This window comes from Populus trichocarpa, chromosome 1, assembly GCF_000002775.5.
Source record: "Populus trichocarpa isolate Nisqually-1 chromosome 1, P.trichocarpa_v4.1, whole genome shotgun sequence".
In the NCBI taxonomy this organism is placed as follows: domain Eukaryota; kingdom Viridiplantae; phylum Streptophyta; class Magnoliopsida; order Malpighiales; family Salicaceae; genus Populus; species Populus trichocarpa.
Genome location: NC_037285.2, coordinates 17,946,596 through 17,973,258, shown reverse-complemented (window position 1 = coordinate 17,973,258; position 26,663 = coordinate 17,946,596). Strand labels below are relative to the sequence as shown.

General features: G+C 35.7%; 1 protein-coding gene across 3 annotated transcripts; it reads left to right on the top strand.

The window, feature by feature from the left end:
• Positions 1–14,162: 14,162 nt before the first annotated feature.
• LOC7470594 (uncharacterized) lies at positions 14,163–25,035 on the top strand. Of its 3 annotated transcripts, XM_002299722.4 has the most exons (11): positions 14,163–14,327; positions 14,510–14,575; positions 14,637–14,704; positions 14,856–14,889; positions 15,105–15,174; positions 16,681–16,738; positions 17,180–17,308; positions 17,511–17,602; positions 23,621–23,699; positions 24,462–24,540; positions 24,687–25,035. In XM_002299722.4, exons 1-11 carry the CDS (start codon positions 14,321–14,323, stop codon positions 24,761–24,763), a joined length of 759 nt encoding a protein of 252 aa, XP_002299758.3. In that variant the 5' UTR covers positions 14,163–14,320; the 3' UTR covers positions 24,764–25,035. The 3 variants fall into 3 exon arrangements, with proteins under 3 accessions (XP_002299758.3, XP_006369222.2, XP_024448016.1); XM_006369160.3 differs by lacking the exon at positions 14,637–14,704; XM_024592248.2 differs by lacking the exon at positions 17,180–17,308.
• The last annotated feature ends 1,628 nt before the right edge of the window (positions 25,036–26,663 follow it).

Below are 26,663 nucleotides of genomic sequence, written 5' to 3'. Positions count from 1 at the left end.
CATGAGTCACATAACAATTTCAATGTTGTGTCCAACTATTGTAACATCCTAGTTATCAGAAAACACACCAATCATAATTTAGGGAAAAACATGGTAATTGTTTTTTAAAAAATCAAATTCATATAAGGGTCCATCAAAATGTTGACAGAATCTCCCCTATACTGTGAGGTCTCAAGTTATCGACAACAACTTGTTACACTTCTATTAACCATTATCCAATCACAACCCAGTCATCCTGGGTCTCAATTCCAACAATCAATATAATGGAATCGCAATATCATGTAGATTATAATAGAAATAAAGTATTAAATGACACTAAATAAGTAAACACATATACATGTAGATTATAAATACATGAAAATAAAATCTAAGTTCATACATTCAATTTAAAAGGTATTATTACAATTCAAGTCATAACAATTTCTTAAAATACAAAATACTTAAGTATTCACCTAAAGCTATATAACTAAATGATAGAAAGATATGAAAATCACTCATGTCGTGAGTGTGATGGACCTGGAACAAATATAACATTAAAATATAAATATTATGGAAAACACTATTAATATTGGTAAGTAAGCAATTTATTCAAGACTAATATTCATTCATATTTCCCTATAATTCCTGCTTGGTTCTTTTTAGGATTTTTTTTCTCATGAATTCGCTAATATTTTTCATTCCATTCTCAATCTCCAACCAAGATCACATATTTATACCGAAGGACAATTCCTTCAAGAAAGTGTCGATACCAATTTATTGGTATCATTAACCATCCTTCACCAGATAGCTAATCATATCTTTTTTGTTATTTTTTCCCAAAACCTTGGGATGGTAATGTCGATACTAATGAATCCTATTAATATCATTAGTCTCCCTCACTAGGACCAACTAATCAAATTTATCGTGAATATCGATATCAATACAAACTTTTGATATAATTAACTATTTCTAACCCAAAATAGTTAATCAAGTCCCAACAATACTTTGAAATATCCTCGGAAATGTCGATGTCAAGGACCCTTGATATCATGAGCCTCCATACCAGAAATAGCTAATCAAATTGTATGAAAATACCAATATCGATGAGCCCATCGATATCATTAACTATTCCAAAAATTAAACAAGCTTTCATAATTATATACATTTAAGAAAGATATGGGTGTAGAACACCTACCTGCTGCAGAAGCTCAGTTTGCGTTCCTTCGTTGTTGTTGTGCTTCTCCTGTGGTCTCTTCTAAATCCACATGTATACCACACCATTTCTTACTCAGTTACATTTCTCATAACAACAACAATAGTAATAATAACAGCAATGTTGACTTCTTTTTAACAATTGTTTCCTTTACATTTATGTTTCCCACTATATCCCTTTAGATCATTGTTTTTTTTATTAAATTATAATTATCATCACCAATTCAGTTTTTTTAAATACGTCTTATTTCATTTGAACCCTAAGACATGACACCACACATTTCTTGAGTGAAAGGAGTCTGATTCTACCCCTAACGCAACTAAGTTTCCTTGTTTTGTCAATTGGTCGAATCTACCAGGAGAGGTGACAGCTCGACCTCTCCTCAGATATTTACCTATATCTGGAGTTTTAGAGCTCAAAATTAAGCGAGGTCAGATTCATTGGAAAGCTAACATACCTGGTTATAACTTCTATGCAGAACCCTTCCCTGAATTTTATCATTGTTAGGCCCAAATCTTCTCTAGAATCAAGGTGACGAATCTGTCCAGTTTTTATCGATGGTTTTTAGATGAACTTTCCAGTACCCCTATTTTCCCTTTTCTCTCAAGACACTCATTCCTAAGTTTTTCCTACATTTCACAACTCCTTCTAAGCCAAACCATAAGCTATACCCATGGTTAATAATTTCATTTCCACCTCACGTAACACATGCATTTGACTTATGAAGTTTTCTATTATCAAGTTTTCATGTTTTTCCCGTTAGTAAGCTTCCTACTACAACTAATTCATGCATCATTAACATATAACATGCCAAAACTCTTCCCCCCTCCCCTTAATCTATTCTCGAACGAACTTGGCCTAAAAGGACTAAGGGTCCCCTTTTCCTTTCTTTACAATGGTTTGTCTCATTTACTCATTGTTCACATCATAAACACATATCACAAGGTTTATCAAGTATAAATTCATAATTTCTTTTCCTCCCATTCAACCCTCACATGACGACCACTCATGTCCCTTGGTCATTGATTTTTCTTTGGTAATTTTGCAGAATTTTCATATTCAAAACAACTTATAATAGTTTAATTAACTTTATTCTAGCAAATTATGCAATTCTCCCAATTTTCACTCAAGAACCCTAATTTACAAAATCTGAAATTGGTGCACAATTCCTAATCAAATTTCAAATTGGTTTTCACAATTAGATTTAAGGTCCTTACCTTGAGGAAATTTGGATTTCAACTCAAATTTGGTTAAAGATTTTTAGCTTCTCCTTCCTTGCATGCAGTCGACCCTCTCCTCCTCTTTTCCTTACAATTTCTTCACTTGTTGATTCCTTTGTCAAGGAGTGTTATCTCTACTTAATAGTTTAAAGTTTGTATAGTCCTAAAAATTTTGGTGTTTTTCCCCCAATTTTGGTGGAGAAAATAAATTAAATTGCAGTCGACCACATGGAGGAGAGAATGAGGGTATTTATAGTCCCATTCTCTTTTAACTATACTTTTGCCCATTCTTTCCTCTCTTTTACAATTTAGTCATAACTCTTTTCTTCTTTTAAAACAAAAAAAAAACAAAACAAAACCCCAGCAATTTAATTTATTTTAAATTTTTTTTGTAGAGTTTTATTCTCGGGTTTTACACGGGAAATTTATACTAGAAAAATTTTTGATCCCTAATTTATTTAATTTGTACATTAATTATCTCATTTTCCTTTTTCCATCTATATTATTTTCAATTTATGTAAAAGTTTATTCTCGAGGTTTACAATTGTGCTCTTTCCTTTGCAATAAAAGTTGATCGAAATGGGAAGCATTCATGGAGTAAACCTTTCTCTAATTGCAACACATCAATGTTTTTGGTTTTGAAGTTGAAAAATATCACGTCAGGAAAATATTCTCCCATCAGCACAGCATCAACATTGTAAAAGGCCAATGGACTTACATGAGGTTTTTTCCTTGTTAAAATCTCAATGCTTATTGAATGCCTTTTGTTCCATTGTTTTCCATTATAATCCTTCATGACCCATACTTTCATGAAATCACTTTCCCTATCCATCTAGGTTATGGCAAGTTTTTTTTTTTTGTTGTATTCGACAAGTCCAATATCTTTGCTATTATTGCCCTCGGAGATTGGTGAAGGAAGTGGAAACAAGCAATAACCCTCTCTTTTCACATCAAATGCAAATACATTTCTTTTCCAAGTAAGCCAGTGAAGTAAACCATTCACAGATACTTTTGTCATACGATGAAATGACTCCTCTTGTAGCAGCTTCACTTCATTTAATAACTTTTATCTCCAATTCTTTGAGTCAAACAACTCAGCTCTAATGTAGTGGTACATATATAATTCTTTATCATGCGGGCAAAACTTGAGCTTTAAGAATCTCACGATCTTGTAGTGTAAAGGCTTTGATCTTTTAACCATCATGTCAAATTCCATAATATCATATCGTGTCTGTGAATTCGAGATCCTTTTCCATTGTTTGGTATTATGGTTGCACATATAATAGCATGGTCCATTATATGCATGACAAAGTAACACTCCTTGATTTGTTGATGTCATAATCTCCACATGGCTAGGAAGGAAATTAAATCACATTTTAGGATGGTGCATTGAAGTGTCAATTAAAACAAAGGAAATATGATATTCATTTTTTTTTATCATGCTTTGTATAAAGAACCCAGAGATAGTGTTGGTTCTTTGGCTATGTAGATTCGTGAAAGTGAATTCATAAGTGAACTTGTTGCACTCTTTGAAAAGAACCCTACATTTCCCTATGGTTTTCATTGATGAATACGTTAAAACTTTATAGATGATATTCGAGCATAGGTCACGAGCTAAGTTCATTATAAAGCAAAGTTGACGTTGGCAACTCTTGACTCTTCAAGGAAAAACTAGATTTGAGGGACTTATATTTTAACTTGTTAACATGCATGTAAAATGGAGACTATGTATGTGTTCATATGATAAGCTCACCGTTTAAAGGGTGAGACATGATCATTACTCTTGCATGATGAACAAGAATTTTGATTCTTTCCCAAACTCTACATTGAAAATTTCTTGAGTAACGACCATTATGTCACTCGCAAGTCCTGAACTCAAGATGCTACATAAAAGGCTTGCCTTGATGTAAAACATGTGTAAGGAGTGGAGCATACACCCTAAAGATATGTTATGGTTCCTTTACGTGGGACAAATGGTAAGTTTACTACCTGGTCTCTAAAAAGGGTCTCTTGTTCTCCTAGTGATCACCTTTGTGAAGGTAATATGGGGGCTCAGTAGGCAATGTGACGGCATGTGGATCATTCATTACCAGTCTAAGCACCCAATGAAAAGTTAGGGTTTACACAAACTTAAACATTGACTAAAAGGCATAAGGTAAGCTGTTAAGCCCCTGTTTAACATAAAGTTTTAGTGTGTGCTCTCACAAATAATATAAGTGATGCATGAATGCCTTTCATCCTTATCCAATATACTATGCATGACAAGATGTAAATAGAATGCATGTTAAAGCTCTTAAACAAAGTAAACCAATCATAGTAGAAAAATAAACAAACATTGGTTTTCATATAGCATAAACAAACAAAACATTAGTTCAAGGGTCCCCAGTGGAGTCGCCATCTTGTCGTACCTTCCTCACAAGGGTGCGACGTCGCGACAACACTTCTCAAACGGTGTTTTGGAAGGTCTTTGGTTGGATAAGAGAGTCGCCACTTAGTATTATGATTAATAAGAACCATAACTGGTCTGTCTTTTAGAGATTCTAGGTAAGAGACTAGTTGTATAAAAGGAAGGTATTAATACCCCTAATACTCTTTACCTAAGGTAAGTTGCATTGTTTTTTCTCTTTGTTTGCTATGGTGTGATGATGTTTCTATTCCTATTAGCTTACTATGACAGGTTTGCTATGGTGAATAAACCCTGGTTTCCTTGGTCAAGAACTTGGTCTGGAATGGTGAATTATCCTCAATTATTATTGATGCTTCTTTAGGGGTAAAAATGGAATTTTTGGCTATTGCGTTCAAAATAATATTTCATGTTGCTACCAAATTTTTGAATTTAAAAAAAAAACCAACAAAAACCCAAAAAATATGTTGACATATTTGCATCATTTTCAGCGTCTTTTCTAAAGAATTTAATTTTTTGAAAAAACATTTACTTTCAAATGTGTTTAGTTGTTAGCGCGTTTTTTTTAAGTCAATGTTGATGTTGCCTTTTTTAAAAAAATCAAAATACAAAAAAATAAGAAAAATTAAAATATAATAAATGGGCAAAGGGACCAAAAGTGAAAAGGAAGAAAATGATGGACTAAGAAAATTTAGATTGCTTGGTGACCAAGTAATTGAGGGGAAGAAGACAAAAAAATTACTTATAAATAGGTGGTTATACACACACAAAATATGGGGGATTTTAGGGAGTCCATTATATAAAAAAAAACCTCTCTCTAGCTCACATACCCACACAACACAAAAAAACATGGACCTTATCTTTACAAAAACACTAAACCGCCAACCCCAATGACCAAAAACATTCACAAAACAACCTTTTCTCCCTCAAGCCAAAGAATGGCAAAATAATTAACTCTCCTCTAGCCACTCATCTTCAACTGGAGCCTCCGACAAAACCTAAATAAAAAACCAATCTTCAAAAACCCATTTCCTTCTCCCTCGTAATCTCGAAAAACACACCATATTATCCTTTCATTTTCAACCTTTTCCCAACTAGAAGCCTCATCAACGCATATACCTTTTTATATCAACAACAACCATCAACCCTCTCTATCATCTTCCCTAAAATTTTCTAACCCTGCTTGCTACCTGTTTTTTTCTCCTTTGCTTCTGGCCACCAGCAACAATTGTCAACGGATGTAACCTCACCAGCCCCACATTCCTCCACCCACAAGCACTAGCTCCTCAACATCATAGCAACCTCCGCTAGCAATAGATTCAACAACGCCAGCTCTAGCAGCATCATTGCTATGAATACCAATACCAACAACTTCTTCTTTTTTTCTAGCTGTGAATCAATGACCCATCAACAGCCACTGAACTGACCCTCTCCACACACAATGCTCCACCCGTGGTAGCAACGACAATGACCATTTAAAGAACAAAATAATGAGAGATAGGCAAATCTAAAAAAAGGAAAAGAAAGAAAAAGAACCGAATTTTGTTGTGTTTGTTTCTTGTTTTTATTGGTTCCTCTTAGTTACACCGTAGGTATAGGAGTCAAGAGGAAAGGAAGAGCTGCCTAATCCACGATATCACGTGCCTTCAAAGATGCTAGAGCATCATTTGCACGAGTAAACAGTGGCAGTGGTGTGTGAGACCCATGCATCAATACTGTTCCGACGATCCTAGAATCTTTCAGTGCGCTTCCTGAGTTCCCAACAATCTCTCCAACTTGTTTCCAATCTTTGGAAGGACTATTTTGAATATTTTTTTAATTTTTAGCTTGTGTTTTAAATTATTTTTAAATTTTGAATTTTTGTGACTTGTGAACATGTGCTTATAGGGTGTGTGAGTACAAATATAGTTAAAAATTGTGTATGCATGTTTGCATTTTATTTTATTTTGTGTTAAATGAATGATTAAAAAAGGAAAAATGATAAAAAAATTTAACCAAATGTTTTAATTACATATGACCTAAAAAAGTAATTTTTATTTGTTTCATATGGCTCAATCCTTATAAAAATTACATTTTTATTTATAAAGAAGAGAAAAAATATTTTAGCATCGTTTTAGAAAGTTTTTTGTATTTCTTTGTATTTTTGTGGAATTTACAACAACTTTGTAAAATTCCTTAAGGATTTTGCCAATATTTCAATAACCCTAAGTTTTATTTTTTTCTTTCTCTGAAAATTAATGGTCAATATTCTGGTATAAATGTTGGACCTATAAAGAGGCTAGTATTTAAATATCAAGATTTGACTAGAAAATTCTCATAATTCTTTTAACATTTATCAATTTTAATTGGAAGTATTTTTCATCACAATGTACGAGTTGTGAGAAATATTTTCGCCTTCCAGGATAAGTGAACTCTATCAGGGCACCTATATGGACTATTCCCATAAGAATTTATTTGGGCATACGAGCCTATAATAAATTTGAAATGTCAGATTTATTCATGTGAGTAAATCTTTATTCTGAGTCATAAATAAACCATCGATTATGAACCCATCAAAACCTTTAAACCATATATAAACTACATAAAGCAGCTAACTTCAAGTAAGATGCGCTAGGGGTGCTGATACCTTTCCTAACCGCAACAAATCTCTTACCCTTGAAATTTTTGATAAGTACAGTTCATCCAGGTCTCCTAGTGACCCGGAACCAAACAACTAGGTGGCGACTCCTCGACCCCGACATCTCGTTACGCCACTTGCCCACGTGCAACATTTTAGATAAAATTCATTGTAGTCTTTTTATCCTTATATTATGATGAATGAGTTGTGTTATTCTTAATAATATCGTGGATATTAACCTCATACATGTTTTTAAATCCTTATATTAAAGTGAGTAATAATAAATTATTATCCCTAATAATATTTTGAATATTAACTTTTTTTATGTTTTTTTATCCTTATATTAAAAGTAAATAATATTTTCTTGCAAAAAAAAGTCTAGGACATAAGTTGCTATTTTGGGTGAAAAAAAATGAAAGGTCGCGACTCAGTGATGTAAAGATAGGGTCTAGGTAAAAGAACACACAAAGAGCTCTCAGTAGAACAAGAGAGAGAAGCTCTCGGTTGTAGTGAGAGATGCTCCTGTTTGCATGAGTATGATTTCCTCTCATTGTGCAGCGTTTTGTCTTCTTGTTCTCTGCTCTCATTGTTCTTCCTTTCTCCGAGTCACAACTTGATGGCAAAATCCAAAAACAAATCTTCGATTTTACGGTTTGCTCGGCACAATTACAGTCTTCAAGCTTCTCGCCCTTCGTCCGCTTCGCGTGCACCAAGGGCTCTGTCTCGCAGTAGATCTCATGTCCGGCAAGACCCCTTGTCTCCATCTCAAGCCTACACTCCTCTTAGAACCAATGTGGTCTTTGTCGATGTAGCTGGTTCCTCTCGTAGGGTTAGGTTTTGCTCGAAGAGTAGAAAGAGGGATATACAAAGGAATAAACCTAATGCCCAATCATCTTCCTCTCCTGCCTCATGTGGACAAGATGATGGTTCTTCTGGCAGTTCCAGACCCCACCTTTCTTCAAATGAACATTCGACTGGGTCTAATCCCTGTAGTTCCTTCCCAGGTACTGGTAACCCTAACCTAGGACTGAACGAGGACCCTTCTCCCCTTCCAACTTCTGGGTGCGGCATCCCCACTTTACGTCTTACTGGTGTCACCTCTCCGGTTGGCGCTACCTCTTCTCCTTCCCTATTGAAAGGCAAGGCCCTTCTAATAGTCACCTGCGAGCCCCCTCTGATATTTCAACAAGTACCCCCAACACACAATCTCTCACTTTAGTGCATTTTCCTGAATATACATCTTCAACATCTTGTCACTTGAAGGAAACTGATATTGGAGAACATATAGACTTATGGCAGTTCTGCTTAATCGGTTATGTTGCTGGGAAATTCCCAGGATTTTCATCTCTGTTAAAATTCATTACCAATTCCTGGAAACACAAAGCAAATTTTACTATGCATGACTCTGGCTGGCTAATTTTTGCTTTCTCCTCTGAATTGGAAATGCTTGATATTCTTGGTGGCGGTCCTTACTTTGTCTTTGGTCGGCCCTTCATTCTGAAGGTCATGCCAGAATTCTTTGATTTCACAGCCATTGATATGATGCATATGCCGATTTGGGTAAGATTTCCTAACTTACCTCTCAAATGTTGGTCTTCAATCTGTCTTTTCAAAATTGCTAGTATGATTGGGAAACCAGTTCACTGTGATTCTCCTACTGCCTCTATGACTCGGTTGTCAGATGCCAGAATTTTCATAGAGGTTGACCTGCTTGTCGATCTACCTACTTTTATTAATCTAGTCCTGCCCAATGGTTCCTCTTTATCTCAGCAGGTAATGTATGAATCACTGCCTCACTTCTGCAAACAATGCAGGGTTCTCGGGCTTACAGTTTATACCTGTAATAAAGGCACTGGTCATAAACGTAAGAAGAGGTCCCATGAAGTTCATGTTCGCTCTGGATGCTCTAGCCCTTCTGCAGAAACTATTGCTGTTGAGAAACAACAACCATACAACGAAGGCCTTCATGATGAACCATCCATTGATCCAATGTCTACTGAAGTTGCCATAATTGTGGATAAGAGACTTCTATCTCCTAGGCGTAAAAGGACCAAACTAGCTGAAACAGGACATTTTGGTGCTAAACACCATGCTTCCTCAAATGTTGTTCATATCTCTGATGATCAGAATGTTATTACAGATGTGGAGCCTCCTAAGAGGCAATATCCAACTCGTAGCAGAGTTGTTGCGACCACTAGCTTTGGCCAGTAGGGGAGAGAATCCAAGCCCTCTGTTGCAGTTGATTCAAGGCATCAGAGCCGCTCTGATGATTTTATTGCCTCATCTTCTCTTTGATTTTCTCTTTTGATTCTTTATATTTGTGGATCTCTATTTGTAAGGGAGCTTGTTCCCTCTGTTATCCTTTTGTGTCTCTTGTATTGGATTTGTTGTGCTGTTCTTGATCCTGAGCAGATTAAGTCCCCACTGCCTTTTGTTTTGGTTTTTGGTTTTCTCTTGCTTCTTGATAGGTCTATTCTGCCTTTTGTTGGCTTGTTGATGTCTTAATGCAGCCATGTTCTCTATGCTGGTTTTTCTTGCTTGCTTTCCCTTCTGCCTTGTGCTGGGGTTAGCTTGTTGTTACGTTGTCGGTTCTGTTTTTGTGTTGGATCTCTGCCTTATTGCCCTCTTGTCTTGTTTACTTTCCTTTAGGCCTTGTGCTGGGGTTAGCTTATTGCTGGGTTTGCCATTTGTGTAGGTTCCTGCTTGTTTTCTCTGTAATCAGGTTTTGATTGTTGTTGCTGTCTGTGTTGGTTCAGTTTGCTGCTGGTTTTGCTGTTGCTTTGCCTGCTTGGTTCACATATAGGTGTTGTTGATTGGTTGTGCGGCTGGCTGTGTTGGTTCTGCTGCTCAGTATAGTTGTGCTCTTGCCTGCTCTGGCTTTTGAAGTGGAGGCTACCTTGCCGCAGTGTTGCTGGTTTTGTGTTGGTGCATTGCCTGTTTGCCTCCTCAATTGTTGTTCATAGCTTCAGTTGTAGTCTAGCAGGGCAGTTGCTGCTTGTTTAGTTTCTAGTTCTTTTGTTTAAGGTTGTTCTCGGCCTCAGTAGGAGTTTGTTCACATATTATGTTCAAGAGAGCATGTTCCCTTTTCCTGTTTATATCTGTATATTCTTGACTTGCTGGTTCTCCAGCTCTGTTTCATTTGATCTATAAATTACTTACATTTGATAAAAAAGAAGAAGATAGGGTCTAGGTTTTTTTTTTTGTGCGGGTGTGTGTGAGAGAGGATTAGAGAATGTGTGCGCCTTTTTCTTTTTATTATTTCTGTTAGTTTTTTTTAATGGTCTCTCCCTTGTTTTATTTTTTATGGCTTCCCCTCCTTTTGTGTGTCTATAATCACCTATTTACACGTAAATGTTTTTTTGTCTTCTTCCCCCTAATTGCTTGATCCTGAAGCAATATAAATTTTCTTTGGTCCTTTATTTTCTTCTTTTTCACTATTAGTCCTTTTGCCCATTTATTATATTTATATATTTTTTATTTTTTTATTTTGATTTTTTGAAAAAAGACAACATGAACGTAGACTCAATGAGAAGAATTAATCAAAGATTTTTAAACAAACACGTTAAAAACTTAAAGCGTTGAAAGTAGAGTTTTTTTAATTTTAAATTTTTTGAAAAAGATGTTAAAAATATTGAAAATAATGCAAATACATCAAGAACATATTTGTTTTTGGGTTTTGTTGTTTTTTTTCTTTTTCTTTTTTTTTCCAATTGGTTTTTGAAAAACAAGGTAAAAAATTAGGTATCAACAAATATAATATATTTCTTGTACTCCTTTTAAAATTGAGCTATTGTATTGTAAGAATGTGAATGATACTTTAAATATTTGAAACTAAGTAAGTGCATCTAAAGAGTTTGCGAGTTTGAAATCGAATAATGTAAAAAGTATAATATTTTTCTTAAAAAAAACCTAATTAGTGGGCATACAACTTGAGAAAATAGAGTAGACAATTGATAATGAACTATTATAAAATCAACGTTTTCAATCTCTTTTTAATTTCCAAACAATTTTGATCATTTTGGTGGTATTAATAAAAAAATACTGCATGGTTATATTTTGTGAAAGATCACATGTTTTTGGGTTAATTAAAAAGAGAAACTATATATCAAGAGTTGTATTCTCTATCTCACATAAACATAAGGTTTGTTATAAAAATTATTTATGATTTTTATTTTTATAAAAGAGAGGGGAGTACACTCCCAATATTGAATAATTTTCTAATTAAATAGTCATTAATATACTATTATGAATAAATTATATCCATGCAATAATTTAAATTCTATAATTGCTATTGGATAAAAATCATATAAAAAAACTAAAAGAATTGAAGTTTTTGATGGTGCTTCACTCTTCATCTTTTATTCTTTAAATTTTTTTTTTCATTTTCATCCATTTTTTTCTATATTTTTCCTCCAACTTTTTTCTTTGATTGAATCCTTTTATGGCATAATTAAAATAGCTTAAGTTTGAAATTATGATAGAAAGATCAAATTAAAAGACAAAGCTCTGAAATGTAAAGCACAAAGAATACATGATAATCCCAAATATGTGATAATTTTTATTTTTGATTCAAAATTTCATTTTATTCATTTTCAATCACTCAGCTTAAGAGATGAGAGAGAAGGTCATTGAAAAATGATGGAAAAAAGAGAAAGTTATTATTTGTAATGAATAAGGCAACAAAAATGGCCAAGTTTGGTCTCAAAATGTTCTATTCAACGAGATGAGTTTTATGGTGGTGGTTTTTGGCCTTCATTTAAGGTACTTTTTAGGTGTTTTTATATGAAAATTTAATTGAAAATAAGGTTTTTAGTTTGAAAATTAAAACATAACTTTCCAGCTAGTTTTAAGCCACCTCAAGAGGTAAAAAAACTAAGTAGTAGATGATGTGTCGCATGCTTAATTTTTGTTTTTGAAAATAAAAAGAGTGGGCCTGCAAAAAACAATATAAGCCTAGTTACTTGACCTTATGTTTCAAGGCCCTACTATCAGCGGTTTTTCCATGATTGATTGATTGATTTTTTTAATTGATTTTATTAAATTTAAATGACATCTTTATATTTCTCAATTAAAAAACATGATATTTCAATATGCCCTATAGCTAATCAATTGGTTACACGTGGTATTTATTATATTCGTGTAAATATATATTTATTATTAATAAAGGCTTAATTTATCTTTAATATTCATATAATATTATATTAATGAATCTAGAGTAAAGATAAAGTCCAAGAGACAAAAAATAATTTGCAAAAGAAATTATAAAGTTGTTATAATTATAGCATTGTTCCTAAAATATTTTTGGTTGATGTTCTCTTAAATATTGAACATTTATTAAAGTCGTATAGACTGATACATAATATGTTCTTTCTTTTATGAAAGGAAGCAATTGTTCTTATAAGCTAAGGTATAAGGGATACTTGGAACTAATATATAGGTGCTTGTCATAAGAAATGTACACTGAAATGACCCGTATAAGAATTCCATATAGAAAGATCACCTATGTATATAGAAAGACTCATATGATAGTTGTGTAAGTGATTCTTACACTTAAGATCACTAAGTTATCTTATATAGAAAATGTTATGTTTTGATCATGTTGCATGCTGTTTTGATCGAGGTAACGAAAGGGCAGACATTATGTATAATATGAACTATATGAAAGTACTTGAGTGGTCAAGAGTATATTTATCACCCTAGGTGAATTAAGGAAAATATTTCATCTATTCTCAAATAATATTGACTAAGAAATTATTGGCCAAGTGGAATGAGATTTGAAAAGAATTTCAAATTTTATTCAAATGATCAATGACTATTATGTAGAGAGCAAACATGATTTAACATGGCGGACATACTCTATGCTTTAATGTTTAATAAAAACATTATTGTTGAAAGGATATTAGTTATACCGAGAAACTAATAACTAAAAAGTTAAGTCAAACCACTAATGATTTTTTTAATATTTGGGGGATCATGACACGTTGTTAAATGATACACTTGATTTTCAAATATTAATTAATCAATTGTTGAATTGATAATAAATTAAATTGTTTTATTTATTTAATTATATTTAATTTATATTTGAGCCAATATATTAAAAACCTAATGGGTCACACACATTAAGAACCATTAGTTAGAAATTAAACCAGGATGACTTAATTAAGTATGACTTAATTGAGATTTTTCAGATTTTTTTATAAATAGTAAGCTATACCTTTTATTTTTTAAGTGTGGCTGTTTGTTAGGCAGAAAAACTATACAAGTCACAGAATAAAGAGCTAGCACTCTAGACATAACAATCCATCTATCCTAAATAGGGATTTAGGAGATTTCTCATTAGTGATTCGTGTTGATTATTGTTGGAGGCTGAACAATTAAACAATTTGTGGTTTACAATAACCTAGCATTTAAATAATTATTCAAAGTCGAAGAAGATCAAATCTTCAAATAATAAATCCTTTAAACAACTCTAGATTTGTATAATAAGATTTTAAGAACTCATGAATAATTTTATTTTATTATTTTTATTGCGTGTAATGACATTTGAAAAACTCAATGTATGATATTATAATAGACATGCATAACATTGATATATTTTTATGTTATGATAAAAATCAACTTAGAATCTTATGTATGTAGCGTAGGTATTAAATCTAGTAATTATAAATAAACGAAACATTTAATAATTCTTTTTAGGTAACAAAATAAAATCTTAAATTTGGGACCCGGTTTGTTTTAAATCCCGGTCCGGGTTGCATTATTAGGTTTTGGCTTTGTTGAGTAGTCGGCGTTAATCTTCTATAGCAAAGAAAAGATAGCGACGGCCCTCTGGAGAAACTGAGATACAGAGAGAGATTGACATTCAATAAAAAAGCAAATTATCGACCATGACTGGTAATTTCCTTTGATTTTCTTAATGGGTTTTTTTGAATATATTGTTTATGATTACATATATTGGTTGGTTGATAATCAGTTCCTTCCAAGTAGAGGAGTGTTGTGCTGCGCTGCAGCAATGGGGCATGTTTATATCTATGTGTTAAGAACTGATTGATTGATTGAATGAAACGAATTGGCAGACTATGGACAGGAGCAGGAGATGGAAATTGAAGCATTGGAAGCCATACTCATGGATGAGTTCGAAGGTACCTTATTTCTTTCTTTCTTTTTTCCCCTAGTAAACAAACTAATGATATGCAATGGCAGAAATTCATTCTAGCGAGAGTGGCTTAAATACTTCTAATCGTTGCTTCCAAATAATAATTTCTCCACAGGTTGGTTGGTTTGTTCTTCTTACTTTACATCCATTCTATCAGATTGGATCACTCTTTCAAGTTTTTTTTTTCTTTGTATTTTAGCACTGGCTGGAAAATATTAATTTGTTCGTTTTTCTTCACATGTAATACTTTGCTCTGTGGTCAACAGGATGATGACACGGATGAGTCTACTGACATTCCAGGTTATTCTCTTTATTTTGGTGCAATAAACATGTTTTGATTTTTGCTAGATCAGTAAATGAAGGTTATCCCAGCTTCCTACAGACTTTAAGAAACTGCCATAGCCATCCTGTTAAATTCAACTTCATGTTTTGCTTTTAGGACTGTTTTGGTGGGTGCCCTCCTTTGATCAGACTTGAGTATTTATTTATTAAGTTCTTTCCCATTTCTTTTGCAGTTCAGCTAGGTCTAGTTTTCTCCCACACAGTAAAGTATCCAGATGAACCACCACTTTTGAATGTGAAGAGGTTAGTATGTACATTTTGCAGACATTCCTATTTGGAGGTGTTCTTTTTTTGATTTAGTGTTCTCTATCTCTATTCAAAATTAAAATGTATTACTTGAAAGAAAATTACTTTTTTTTTTGTCTGTGGAGCTCGACTTTGCTCTCTGAGTGCTTTCCTTGATTTGTTAAATGCTTCTCAAATACCACACAAACATGTAACAACAGAGGACCACTGTTTTCCTATTGGCTACCTTCTTCTGAAATCCAATTGAGTTGAAAGATTAAAAAAGAAGAAAGAGAGAAATAAGAGAGGGGGAGGTGAAGACATTAGAGGCACACATGCCTTGGACCCAGATTATAATATTGAGAGTTTTGCCATCAAGGTTTTGAGCAAATAACTAGAAGGCTTGAGTATTCATGGACATTTCGGAATGCTGTATAGGAAAGTTTATTGTCAATATCAAGACTGACTTGGACCTAGAGAAAATAAACCTCAGATTCATAAAACCATTAGAAAATTGACCAAAGTGCCAAAATACAGAAGGAAATTGTGGTCGCAGAATTACCAAAAATTGAAACCTGAAACAATAAGATAATTTGATCATGAATCAGTAAGGTAGTGACCTTATTGAAAGACTTGAAGCTTTTTATTTATGATGCCTCATGTGCACCACTCACCACTCACAACTCACAACTCACAACTCATAAGGAGAAGCTGCATTTGCCAATCTGAAAATTGCAAGAAAAACTAGCTTCCTTTTTCCATGGTTGCATCAACTTGTGTACATGTCTCTGCTACAATGTTGTTTCCACTGCTGCGCTGTCATCTCCAAAATCTAGTTACAGCCAGCAGCACGTGAAAGGCCTTTAATGAGAGTGGTACAGCAACCAGGTTACCTGCAGCAAAAGTGACTAGATATACAGTTATTGCATGCTACTGGTTTCTTCTTCTGTAGAGTCTCCATATCAACCTTGATATTTCTCTATGTTGACAGTGTAACGGAAATTCTTTGTAAATTCATTGTGGCTTGTGCATAGGTTTTCATTAAAATGCTATTTTCATGAAACCATAGAAATCTTAAACTTAATTTTCATGAAACAGAATCCCTTGGTGTTTTGCAAGTAGACTTTTTTTTTTCACATTTATTTTCATTATTTTATAGTATAAGCACTGACAGGATATCAATTTTGAAGTGCAAGCCATAGAGGCAGCTAACCTGCACTAAGTGCTATTTCGAAAGTATTCTTTTCACCCATTAGAAAGTCTGACCTACAAAAATAAAATGATCATAAAAAGGCTGTTGAGTTCTTGCTGCTTTGCTAAACGTTCAAATGCACCCAGAAGGTGTTTGAACCACCTATCTTGTTAAGTCAGTTGATGGGCTGTGTGGTGCAAGAGCTGGGTGATACTTATGTAACATGTATCAAAATGACTACTGTGAAGTGATAAAAGTATGACCTATAATTGGAGTATTATATAGATGAACCATGCCCAGAGACATCTGATTGTTGTTCCTCTCTGTTCCAGCATACGAGGTATCCAAGCAGATTATCTTAAAATTTTGAAAGAAAAGCTTGAGCAAGAGGTAATTACTTGAACTCTATATTTTGATTTTTTACTGTACCTTTTAAGAATGTAGTCAAGCTATGGAGGTATCATTCATATGATGGAGCTGTGTCTAACAATTTCTCATGCTTGGAAATGCCGAGGAATGTTAATGCACTCTCTTCATGATGTGTTCCCTGAGACAGTGATTGGGTAAATACAACAGAAAAAGCCTCAAAAACACTTAAGAAGAGCAAGAACTGAGATGACATAGGGCACTACAAAAGTGTAAATTCTGTAGAGCAGCAAAATATTCAAGTCTAGATCGTTGATTCCCTGGGATAAGGATAGCTATAAGAACTAAAATCTACCCTCTAAATTTATAAGCTGTTTATTTTTGTTTGGTAAAATATGTTTATACCATAAAGTGAATATACAATTCAGGAAACTGTGAGGTTATGCTAATAATTTGACTTGATAGTCATTCGAAAATCTTGGTATGGCGATGGTCTACACACTAGTTACATCTGCTAAAGAGTGGCTGTCTGAAAGATATTGTCAAGATGCTATCAATGAGGACATTGAAAACGAAGAGGCAGCTAAAGATGATGTATGTATTCCTCTGTGAATTTTTCTTTTTTGTTGGCTGCGTTCTTACTAGATTTAAGTGAAAACATAATTTAGCATTCCAAGATATGTCCACTTGATCTCAAAAGCTTACCAAATTACTGTGCATTGATAATTTCAGATGTTTGCTGATGTCATTTTTATTTTCTTAAGAAGCCATTTCTTGCTCGTTAATCCATTTACAGGTAATTGTCCCACATGGAGAACCTGTTACTGTCGAGACATTTTTGGCTTGGAGAGAAATATTTGAAGCAGAGTTGGCCCTTGAGCGAGCCAAGTAAGTCCTATTATTTGAACACTATATTTCAGGGTCAAGGTTCCATTTCAATTATGTTATTTGGATATGTTTCTAACCTTGAAACCTTACCGTCCACAGTTAGGAAACAAAACCATCATATTTATTGTTTGTGTTTGTCGTTATTGTGTCGTGGTGTTTTCCTAACCCTAAATAAAATTTGTTAGTTGGCATAGCTACCCTTTTTTCATAGGGTATGGAGCGAGTGTATAGGGTCGCCTATCATGTTCATGAGGTTGACTTGGAAGAATTTAATAATTTCTGTGAGGCCGACTACCTTTGTCTAGTTTGATGGTGGGCTTGTCTTGACACAGTTCAATTGCAAAACTTGTGCAACGTATTGTTGCTGCAAACTGATAGTTGAATGATTTTAGAACTTGATGGGTCTAAAGCTAACTATTTCTAATTAGATAAGGTTGCTGGTTCTCAATTTGCTTTTTTGTTAATGTTCACTTTGAAAACAATTCGATAGAGGGAGGTGGTCAAACCTTGAAGAAGTTAGCATCATTTGCTACTTTTAGGAGGTAACTTTCAAAATATTTTTTTGCTCTCATGTGCAAGAGAATTGTTGACTTCATGCCAAGCAAAAGACTAATCATACAGTAGACTTACCATGCATTAGGATGGACAACCCACCTATAGGTTCTATTTGCTTGTATAAAGAACAGGAGAAAAGAAGAGAATAAAGGTGCTTGTTCATCGGAGTTTGCCAAGACTAGTTGTGGAACTTCAACAAGAACAGGTTTCATTTCGAATACACTAACAGATTTGTTTGAATTGCCTCTACCTTTCGACTAGGCTTTCATTATATATAGGAAAAGTAGTGCTGTTGTGCTGTACATAGTAATTACAAAGAGGAAATCTAGGAAGCTAAATATAGTAAGGTAAATTTCCTATTTAAGCATTTATATTCCTATTTAAGCATTTACAACTGTATGCTTGACTTCAGCCTTTCTATTGACATCCCCCCTCAAATTGATGCGGGCTTATCCATAAGCATCAATTTGGTCGTAAGATAATGATGACGTTGTCGTGTGAGAGTCTTGGTAAAAACATCAGCCACCTGAAGATTGCTGGACACATGTGGAAGTGATATAGTTTGAGCTGCAAAGGCGTCACGAATGAAGTGGCAGTCCACCTCAATATGCTTCGTGCGCTCATGGAAGATAGGATTGGCGGTAATGTGTATAGCACTTGTATTATCGGCAAAAAGAGGAGTAGGAGTGCACTGCTGAAAACCTAGCTCAGCAAGGAGCCCGTGGAGCCAGATGATTTCGGAACAAGATTGGGACATAGCCCTGTATTCAGACTCAGTAGAAGACTTGGAAACACGGTCTTGTTTCTTGCTCTTCCAGGAAATAAGTGCAGGGCCAAGGAACATACACCAACCAGTAGTTGAACACCGAGTGTCAGAACACCCGGCATAATCAGCATCACTATAAGCAATAAGATCAAGAGAAGTACCAGCAGGATAGCAAAGTCCTCTTCGGATTGTGCCATGAACATAACGAATTATTCTTGTAACAGCAACCATATGGAGGTGCCTCGGAGAAGCCATGAACTGACTAACCTGTTGTACTGCATAAGAAATATCAGGTCTAGTGTTTGTAAGATAGATCAAGCTGCCCACGAGTGTACGATATGCTGCCGGGTCTGATAATAAATCACCCTCATCTTTGCGTAGCTTGAGATTAATTTCCATCGGAGTATCAAGGGGTGGCGAATTCTGGAGACCAGCAGTTGTCACCAAGTCCATGGCATACTTGTGTTGGGATAAAAATATGCCATGTGAACCAGCATGAATCTCTAGACCAAGAAAATATGTTAGAGGACCTAGATCCTTCATGTGGAAGGATTTCTGCAAATGCTGCTTTAGTTGATCAATCAGAGCTAAATCAGTACCGGTGATAACTATATCATCAACATACACTAATAGAAACACAACTCCATGTGCAGTCTTACGTAGAAACAAAGATGCATCATATTTACTTTTGAGGAAATCAAATTGAAGAAGGATTGAAGTAAATCTCTCATACCAAGCACGAGGAGCTTGTTTGAGACCATACAAGGAGCGGCGTAACTTACACACAGCAGAGGTAGGAGTGGAAAATAAGCCGGCTGGTGGTCGCATATATATATCTTCAGTGAGATCACCATGAAGAAAGGCATTCTTCACATCCAATTGGTGTAAACACCAATGTTTAGATGCTGCGATGGCCAGAATTGTTCGAATAGTACCCATTTTGGCTACGGGAGCAAAAGTCTCCTCATAATGTACTCTATATTTTTGATGGTTTCCAAGAGCCACCAATCGTGCTTTATATCTGTCCAAGCTGCCATCAACCTTGATTTTAACAGAATAGACCCATCGACACCTAAGAGGAGTCACACCAGAAGGACAATCAACAATGTCCCAAGTCTGATTAGCTTCGAGAGCATGTAATTCTTCCTGCATAGCCTGCTGCCAGCATGGTTCTTTAGCTGCCTATGAATAACCAGTAGGAATAGCAATAGAGGATAAAGTGGCAGAGAGAGCAGCAGTAGAATTGTGTGCCACAAAGGAGTTAAATCCATACTTAGCAGGTGGTACAGATACTCTAGAGGAGCGGCGTAAAGGAGCCAAAACAGTTACCTCAGAAGCCACAGAAGGGTGCAAAGGAGGAGCAGATGACAGGACAGAAGCTGAAGGGGGCAGCACTGGAAGTCTTCTCTTGTATACCATATGTGGCTTGAACCTGTCAACTTGAGCACTTTGCAGATGAGAAGAGTCATCAAAAGAGGGTAAAGAGGCAAGAGAAGTGGCTGAGGATGAAGGCAAAGGAAAGAAACATTGATTTTCAAAGAAAATAACATTTCTGGAAACATGAACTCGATTAGTGTGTGGATCAAAACATAGATAACCTTTTTGAGTAATGCTATATCCAAGAAAGGCACACCTAATTGACTGAGCAGAAAGTTTATTTCTATGAGGTGGAGGAAGATGCATGAAGCATACACACCCAAAGGTGTGAAGATTGGTGTATATAGGAGGGCAATGATGAAGCCGAAAATATGGAGACTCTAGACCCAAGACTTGTGAAGGAAGTCTATTGATTAGATAAGTTGCTGTAATGAGTGCTTCCACCCAAAACTTAGGAGGAACAGAATTTTCAATGAGCAAAGTACGGACCACATCCAAAAGATGGCGATTCTTGCGTTCCGCTACTCCATTTTGCTGAGGAGTATAGGAACATGAGCATTGAGAAATGATACCTTTAGATTGCAAGAAAGATTGGAAATCGTTAGACATATACTCCCCTCCTGAATCTGATCTAAGAGTTTTAACAGTGGCAGAAAATTGGGTGTTAACCAGTACAAGGAACAATTTGAACATAGAGAAAACTTCTGATTTGTTCCGCAAGAAATAAACTCATGTATAACGGCTGTAGTCATCTATAAAGGTTACAAAATACTTGTATCTTGCATGAGAAAGGATAGGACTAATTCCCCAGACATCACTATGAACTATCTCAAACAAATTTGTTGCTCTGCTGCCTTCAGAGGGAAAAGGTAATACTTTACTTTTGCCAAGCTTACATGTGACACAATCAAGGAACATACTGGAAGAGGAATGCATTGTAGTGTTTATTAATCTAGATTTCAACAGATGGGAGAGAATTCTAGGATTTGGATGACCAAGACGTTTATGCCAAACTTCATTAGACACTTTAGGTGCAGTACAAAAGAGAGATAAAACAGAGGAAGGAACCAAGGTGCGTGGAACATGAAATTGGATGAAGAATAGACGTCCGTGCTTAGGCCCCTTCGCTACCAGCTGTCCCGACATCTGGTCCTGTACAATACAACCATGTTTAGAAAAGGATACATCACAGTTATTGTCCACAAACTGACCTACAGAAGCTAGATTTACAGCAAGCTTAGGTGAGACAAAAATATCCTTTAAAGGAGGTATATCACCAACAGCTACAATGGGAAGAGCATTGCCATTAGCTGTTTGAATATGTGAGGATCCATAATATTTGCGGATATTACGTAAGCCACCAAAGGAGTTTGTCATGTGATTGGAAGCACCTGAATCTAAGATCCAAGGAAGAGTTGAAGAACCAGTACCTTGAAGACCAAGTGTGGAGAAAGCACTCACAATCATTTCCTGCACCATCTCTTTGGTTAATAAATGTGCTGGAGGCTGTGAGATAGGTGAGCCAACAAGAGGCTGTGGAGCAGAAGGACCAGCATTGGTAACAGCAGTGTGATAGGCTTTGTTGATGCGAGGAGGACGAATAGAACATTCCTTAATAATGTGTCCTGGCTGTTTGCAGTAGTTGCAAAACTTATTTGGACAATGAGGTGCAATATGACCATACTTACAACTATAGGATTGTGTCTTGCTCATATCATGGTCTTTCCCTTTTCTGTAAGCAACATAAGCAACTGGGGCAACTCTGGTCTGCTCCATAATGGTCTGAGTATGGAGACGTTGTTCTTCACGCAAGAGTTCTCCAAAACAAGCATCCAAGGATGGAACAGGATCACGATTGACAAGAGAGGCACGTACTAGTTCATATTCAGATCGCAATTTCATCATAAATTGGTCGCGTTGGCTGATCTTATGGACTTGCTGCACTGCCAACACTCCTTCGGCAGAGATCTTAGCTGTAACAAGATCAGAATAGTCATTCCATAGAGTCAAAAATCCAGAATAGTAATCTTGAATAGAGAGATTTCCTTGGGTATAGTTGGCAATAGCCAACTCAAGCTGAAACCGCCTAGCATTGTTATCTTGGTTATAGACTTGTGTGAGGTGATCCCACATAGCCTTTGCTGATCTATGAGGGAGCAAAGACAGGATCAGATGTGACTCCATAGAACTGAGAATCCATGACATGATTTGTGCATCTTTGGCTGCCCATGCTGCCTTAGCAACAACAGATCCCTCAACAGCCAAGTCTCCTTTGTTGCTGTCATCTATATAGCCCCATAACTCCTTTCCCTTGAGAAAGATCTCCAGCTGAAATGCCCAAGCAGTATAATTTTTGCCAGTAAATCTGACAAACATTATCTGACTTTTTCATGAGGCTATGACTGAGAGAAAAAAAAAAAAGACTAAGATTTTAGGAATTCTATGAGAGAGGCTCTGATACCATAACAGATTTGTTTGAATTGCCTCAACCTTTCGACTAGGCTTTCATTATATATAGGAAAAGTAGTGCTGTTGTGCTGTACATAGTAATTACAAAGAGGAAATCTAGGAAGCTAAATATAGTAAGGTAAATTTCCTATTTAAGCATTTACAGCTGTATGCTTGACTTCAGCCTTTTTATTGACATACACTACAAGAGTGAATTGGTTTGTTCATCTCATTGAAGAAGCCTTCTTTTATGTTTATACTACCCCTGGTGGTGTCTTGAAATTACAAGCACTTCCCAAAGCTTGAATGTTTGATAGATGTCCCCTTCTATATTTTAAATAAACAACAAAAACTGCGTTTTATATCCAAAATGACCTTAATAGGTTTAAAACTACCCTATTTTATGGTATGAGCATTTTGGCATAAAAGGTGATTTGTGTAATATTTTCTTGAATGGGGAGGAGTTTCTTGTCAAACTTCGAGAAACTTTCAGGAGGGGGGGAGTGGTATTGCAATTTACTCATTATTTTAATTTGTCAATTTTCTATTTAGCACTAGGTTTAAATCTCAAACAATCTAGAAGCCTTTTTTTTTATTCCAAGTGATGTTCTTCATGTTATGGGCAATATATAGTTGAGTCATTTGTTTCATAGATGTCTTTTTACGTTTTATATTAGCAAGCATGTGATGCTACTACCGTGTAAGGAAAAGTGGATATGCAGTTTCAGATGATTTCTTGTACATCTCATCTCACAAAAAACCATGTGCTGCATTTTATGTAAACTCTTTTTTTCTTAGATTATAATCGGATCAGTGGAATAAGTTTTTGTTCAACCATTAATTCATGACTAATGTCTGGGACCATTTTTCAGGCTGATGCCGGAGTCTGCCCTCACAGCCCCAAAGGAGAAGAAGCTTACAGGCAGACTGTGGTATGAAAGTGGAAAAGCGGTATGCTATCCCTGACTTTTCCTCCCTCTTATAAAGTGGATGCACAATTCAATTTCCCATGTTAAGATTTGATGATATTCCCAAAATGTGCACTTAATAGACTGCTCTAAACCATAGCATCTAAAATATTTAGTATCTCTGATGATGTATGGTTTCTTGGTGGCTGAGCTGTAGCAGTCATCCTGTTCGCTAATAATGCTTCCCTACCTGAGCTGTAGCAGTCATCCTGTTCGCTAATATTGCTTCCCTACCTGCGTTAGAGATGATATCCCATTTGCTCAATTTCAACTAATGATACAATAATGTTTAATCAAGTTTGGACTGGATGATTAAATAACATTATTCTTTTCCCCCCAGTGCTAGCCCTTGGCTGATGAAATTTTATTTTAGGTCAAGAAATATGAATCAAGATGAACCATCAATGCTCTTAGACGTCATTAATTCATCCTTTCATTGAGTTGGCTATTTCACTTGATTAAAGGCATTTAGTAACATTTGAGGTCAACTCTGATTTAGATTGTTAGCACTGGGATGGCTCGATATATTGATTGTCATTTTTACTGGCCGCTCTAAATCACAGACCTAAAATGTTACTAAATGTTTCTAAAATAATTTGAATTCTCTCATACATCTTTTGCTGGCACATCTCAATAGATGTCTATCATAGAGAAGGGTTCATTTTTAGATAGAAATTGCATTCCAATTTCTAACTGAACCTCTTTTATGCTAAAAGGTAAATAACATGTTGAGTCCCTTCTGCAGAAAGGTGCAGTAGCAGTCAATGAAGGATCTGATGAGGAAGATGAGGAAGAAATTGATTTTGATGACGACGATTTTGAAGGTGATTCTTTATCTTCTTGGTCTACAATTTATATAGTTTTGGCATTTTATTGGCATGGAAATTTTATTTGGTAACTTGAATTTCAATGTTGGAACTTTATCACATGCATCCTTTTGAAGTATGTCCTTTCTTTGATGTAATGGCAGATGATGAAGAAGATATGCTTGAGCACTATCTGGCGGATAAATCTGACTCTTCTCATGCTTCAAGGAGAGCTGCGTAAATGAAAGTATTTGGTGTTGAAATTAAGGTTGTCGAAGGCAAGTGTATGGGCATTATCGGCCGAAAATTTAATTTCTTTCTGGGCGTTGTCCTACACGTATTTATCTCCTTCTCCCCTATATATTTATTGAGTGAGGAAGAGGGATGTGTAGATCCGAGTGATTTCCTTTTGTTCAAGGGAGGGGCAGGAGGGGTTAATGTAGAGATGCAATCCAGAATTTAGAACAAGTTGAGAAAAATCTTGCACATGAATCTAAGTACTCTATTTGCTAAGTTAATCCATTACCATTACATGTGGACAATGTTAACGTGAAAATAAAGTCATGGTAAGCAGCGACGGCGCGACATATCCAGCCTTCCAAGCCTCTCACAAGTCTCAATCCCGAGCTCCAGCACATAAAGGCTTCATTCCAATAAATGGAAACCTATACTGAAGATGCAGATTCGCAATGGCTGACAAACAGCAAGGATCTGTTCGTTTCTACTGTTTGAGATGGGGCTCCGATGGATGAAGGAGAACATCCTTCTCTTGCGCCACTAGATACATGTAAACGAGCATTTTTCGACTTACCGAGCTGGTTAAGAACTACTCCAGCATGACAAAATTCATGAATTAAGTGTGTTGTTGATTCCAAATCCATGAGTTGAAAAGATCAGAATATAAAGCAAAGGAGAGCATTTTTCTCGGAATAGCAACGATGAATGATTGATTTTATTTCTAATCACAGTATTCTAATATTTCACAAGACTGCAACATCTGGATTGATTAATGGGTCCAGAATAGAACACACACCCCCCGGGCTCTGGCGTCCTTCTATTCTCCACAAGAACTACGGATATTTTCACAATAAATATGTTGTAATAAACCCCCCACCGATTACCTTCCCTGGCATTAAGGATCCGCACGGTGCAGATAATGATCAATCATCTTTATGCCAAGGAGTGCCCTCTTCAGAGATCATACAACTTGACTTCTATACGCATCCTTGATCAGACATGGCTTGAGCAATGGTTAGAAAAGCAGAGAAGACAGCTCCGTGCACCAACGCCCTGAGAAGAACAGAGGATGAAAAGGCAGGTAAGGAAAATAATAGATCTCTCGTGATGCAGACTCAAAATAATTTCATGCATCGCATCATTTTGGCCTTCGGTGGTCTGTAGAATCTCCCTACAACGATACAAATAAAACCAAACACTGACGCGTCTAAACTAATTTCAGTGAATAGGCTTTTTAAACCTATCACACTTGTTACACTCACAAAGTCACTAGACGTGTTCTCAATTCATGAATTTGTGGACTGTAAACAACATCATGAAAACCTTCACGGATTCAACTTTTGAAGAGCGTAGTAGATTGAACCAAGTCACCAGACCATCAACTCTTCTAACCATGGCGTCTCAAAACTGTACTTGTTAGACTTAGACTCTTAACGGAAAACACCTCAATAACTAGTTTCTGATACATAGCACACCGTGTGATAATATCATATAGTAAGAAACACAAATCAAAAACTCATTGCATAATAATATAAATCGTGAAACATGAGAGCTCTCAAGTTGCTTTACGTTGGAATTTTCAGACTGACACTCGTTCCCCAACTGCTTGCTATGGGTCGCTTGGATCACAACTCATATAGACATGATAAGGCGCTTCCTCGGGACTCTCCTTTTGGTAGCCAAAATCGCTTGCTGCTTTCAGGGCTCTTTGGTAGATCTTGTTTCATTGCTTCCTACCATTAGGAGGAGTAATTGGAAAATCCACATAAAATACATCAATAAAAAAGAAAATCCAACCAAACTACAATGTATAATGTTCATCAGGTATATTTTCATCAGTCATCAGAAAGGAGAATATACGAATGAAGTACAACCAACAACCCACAAAGAGCGGATCCACCTAC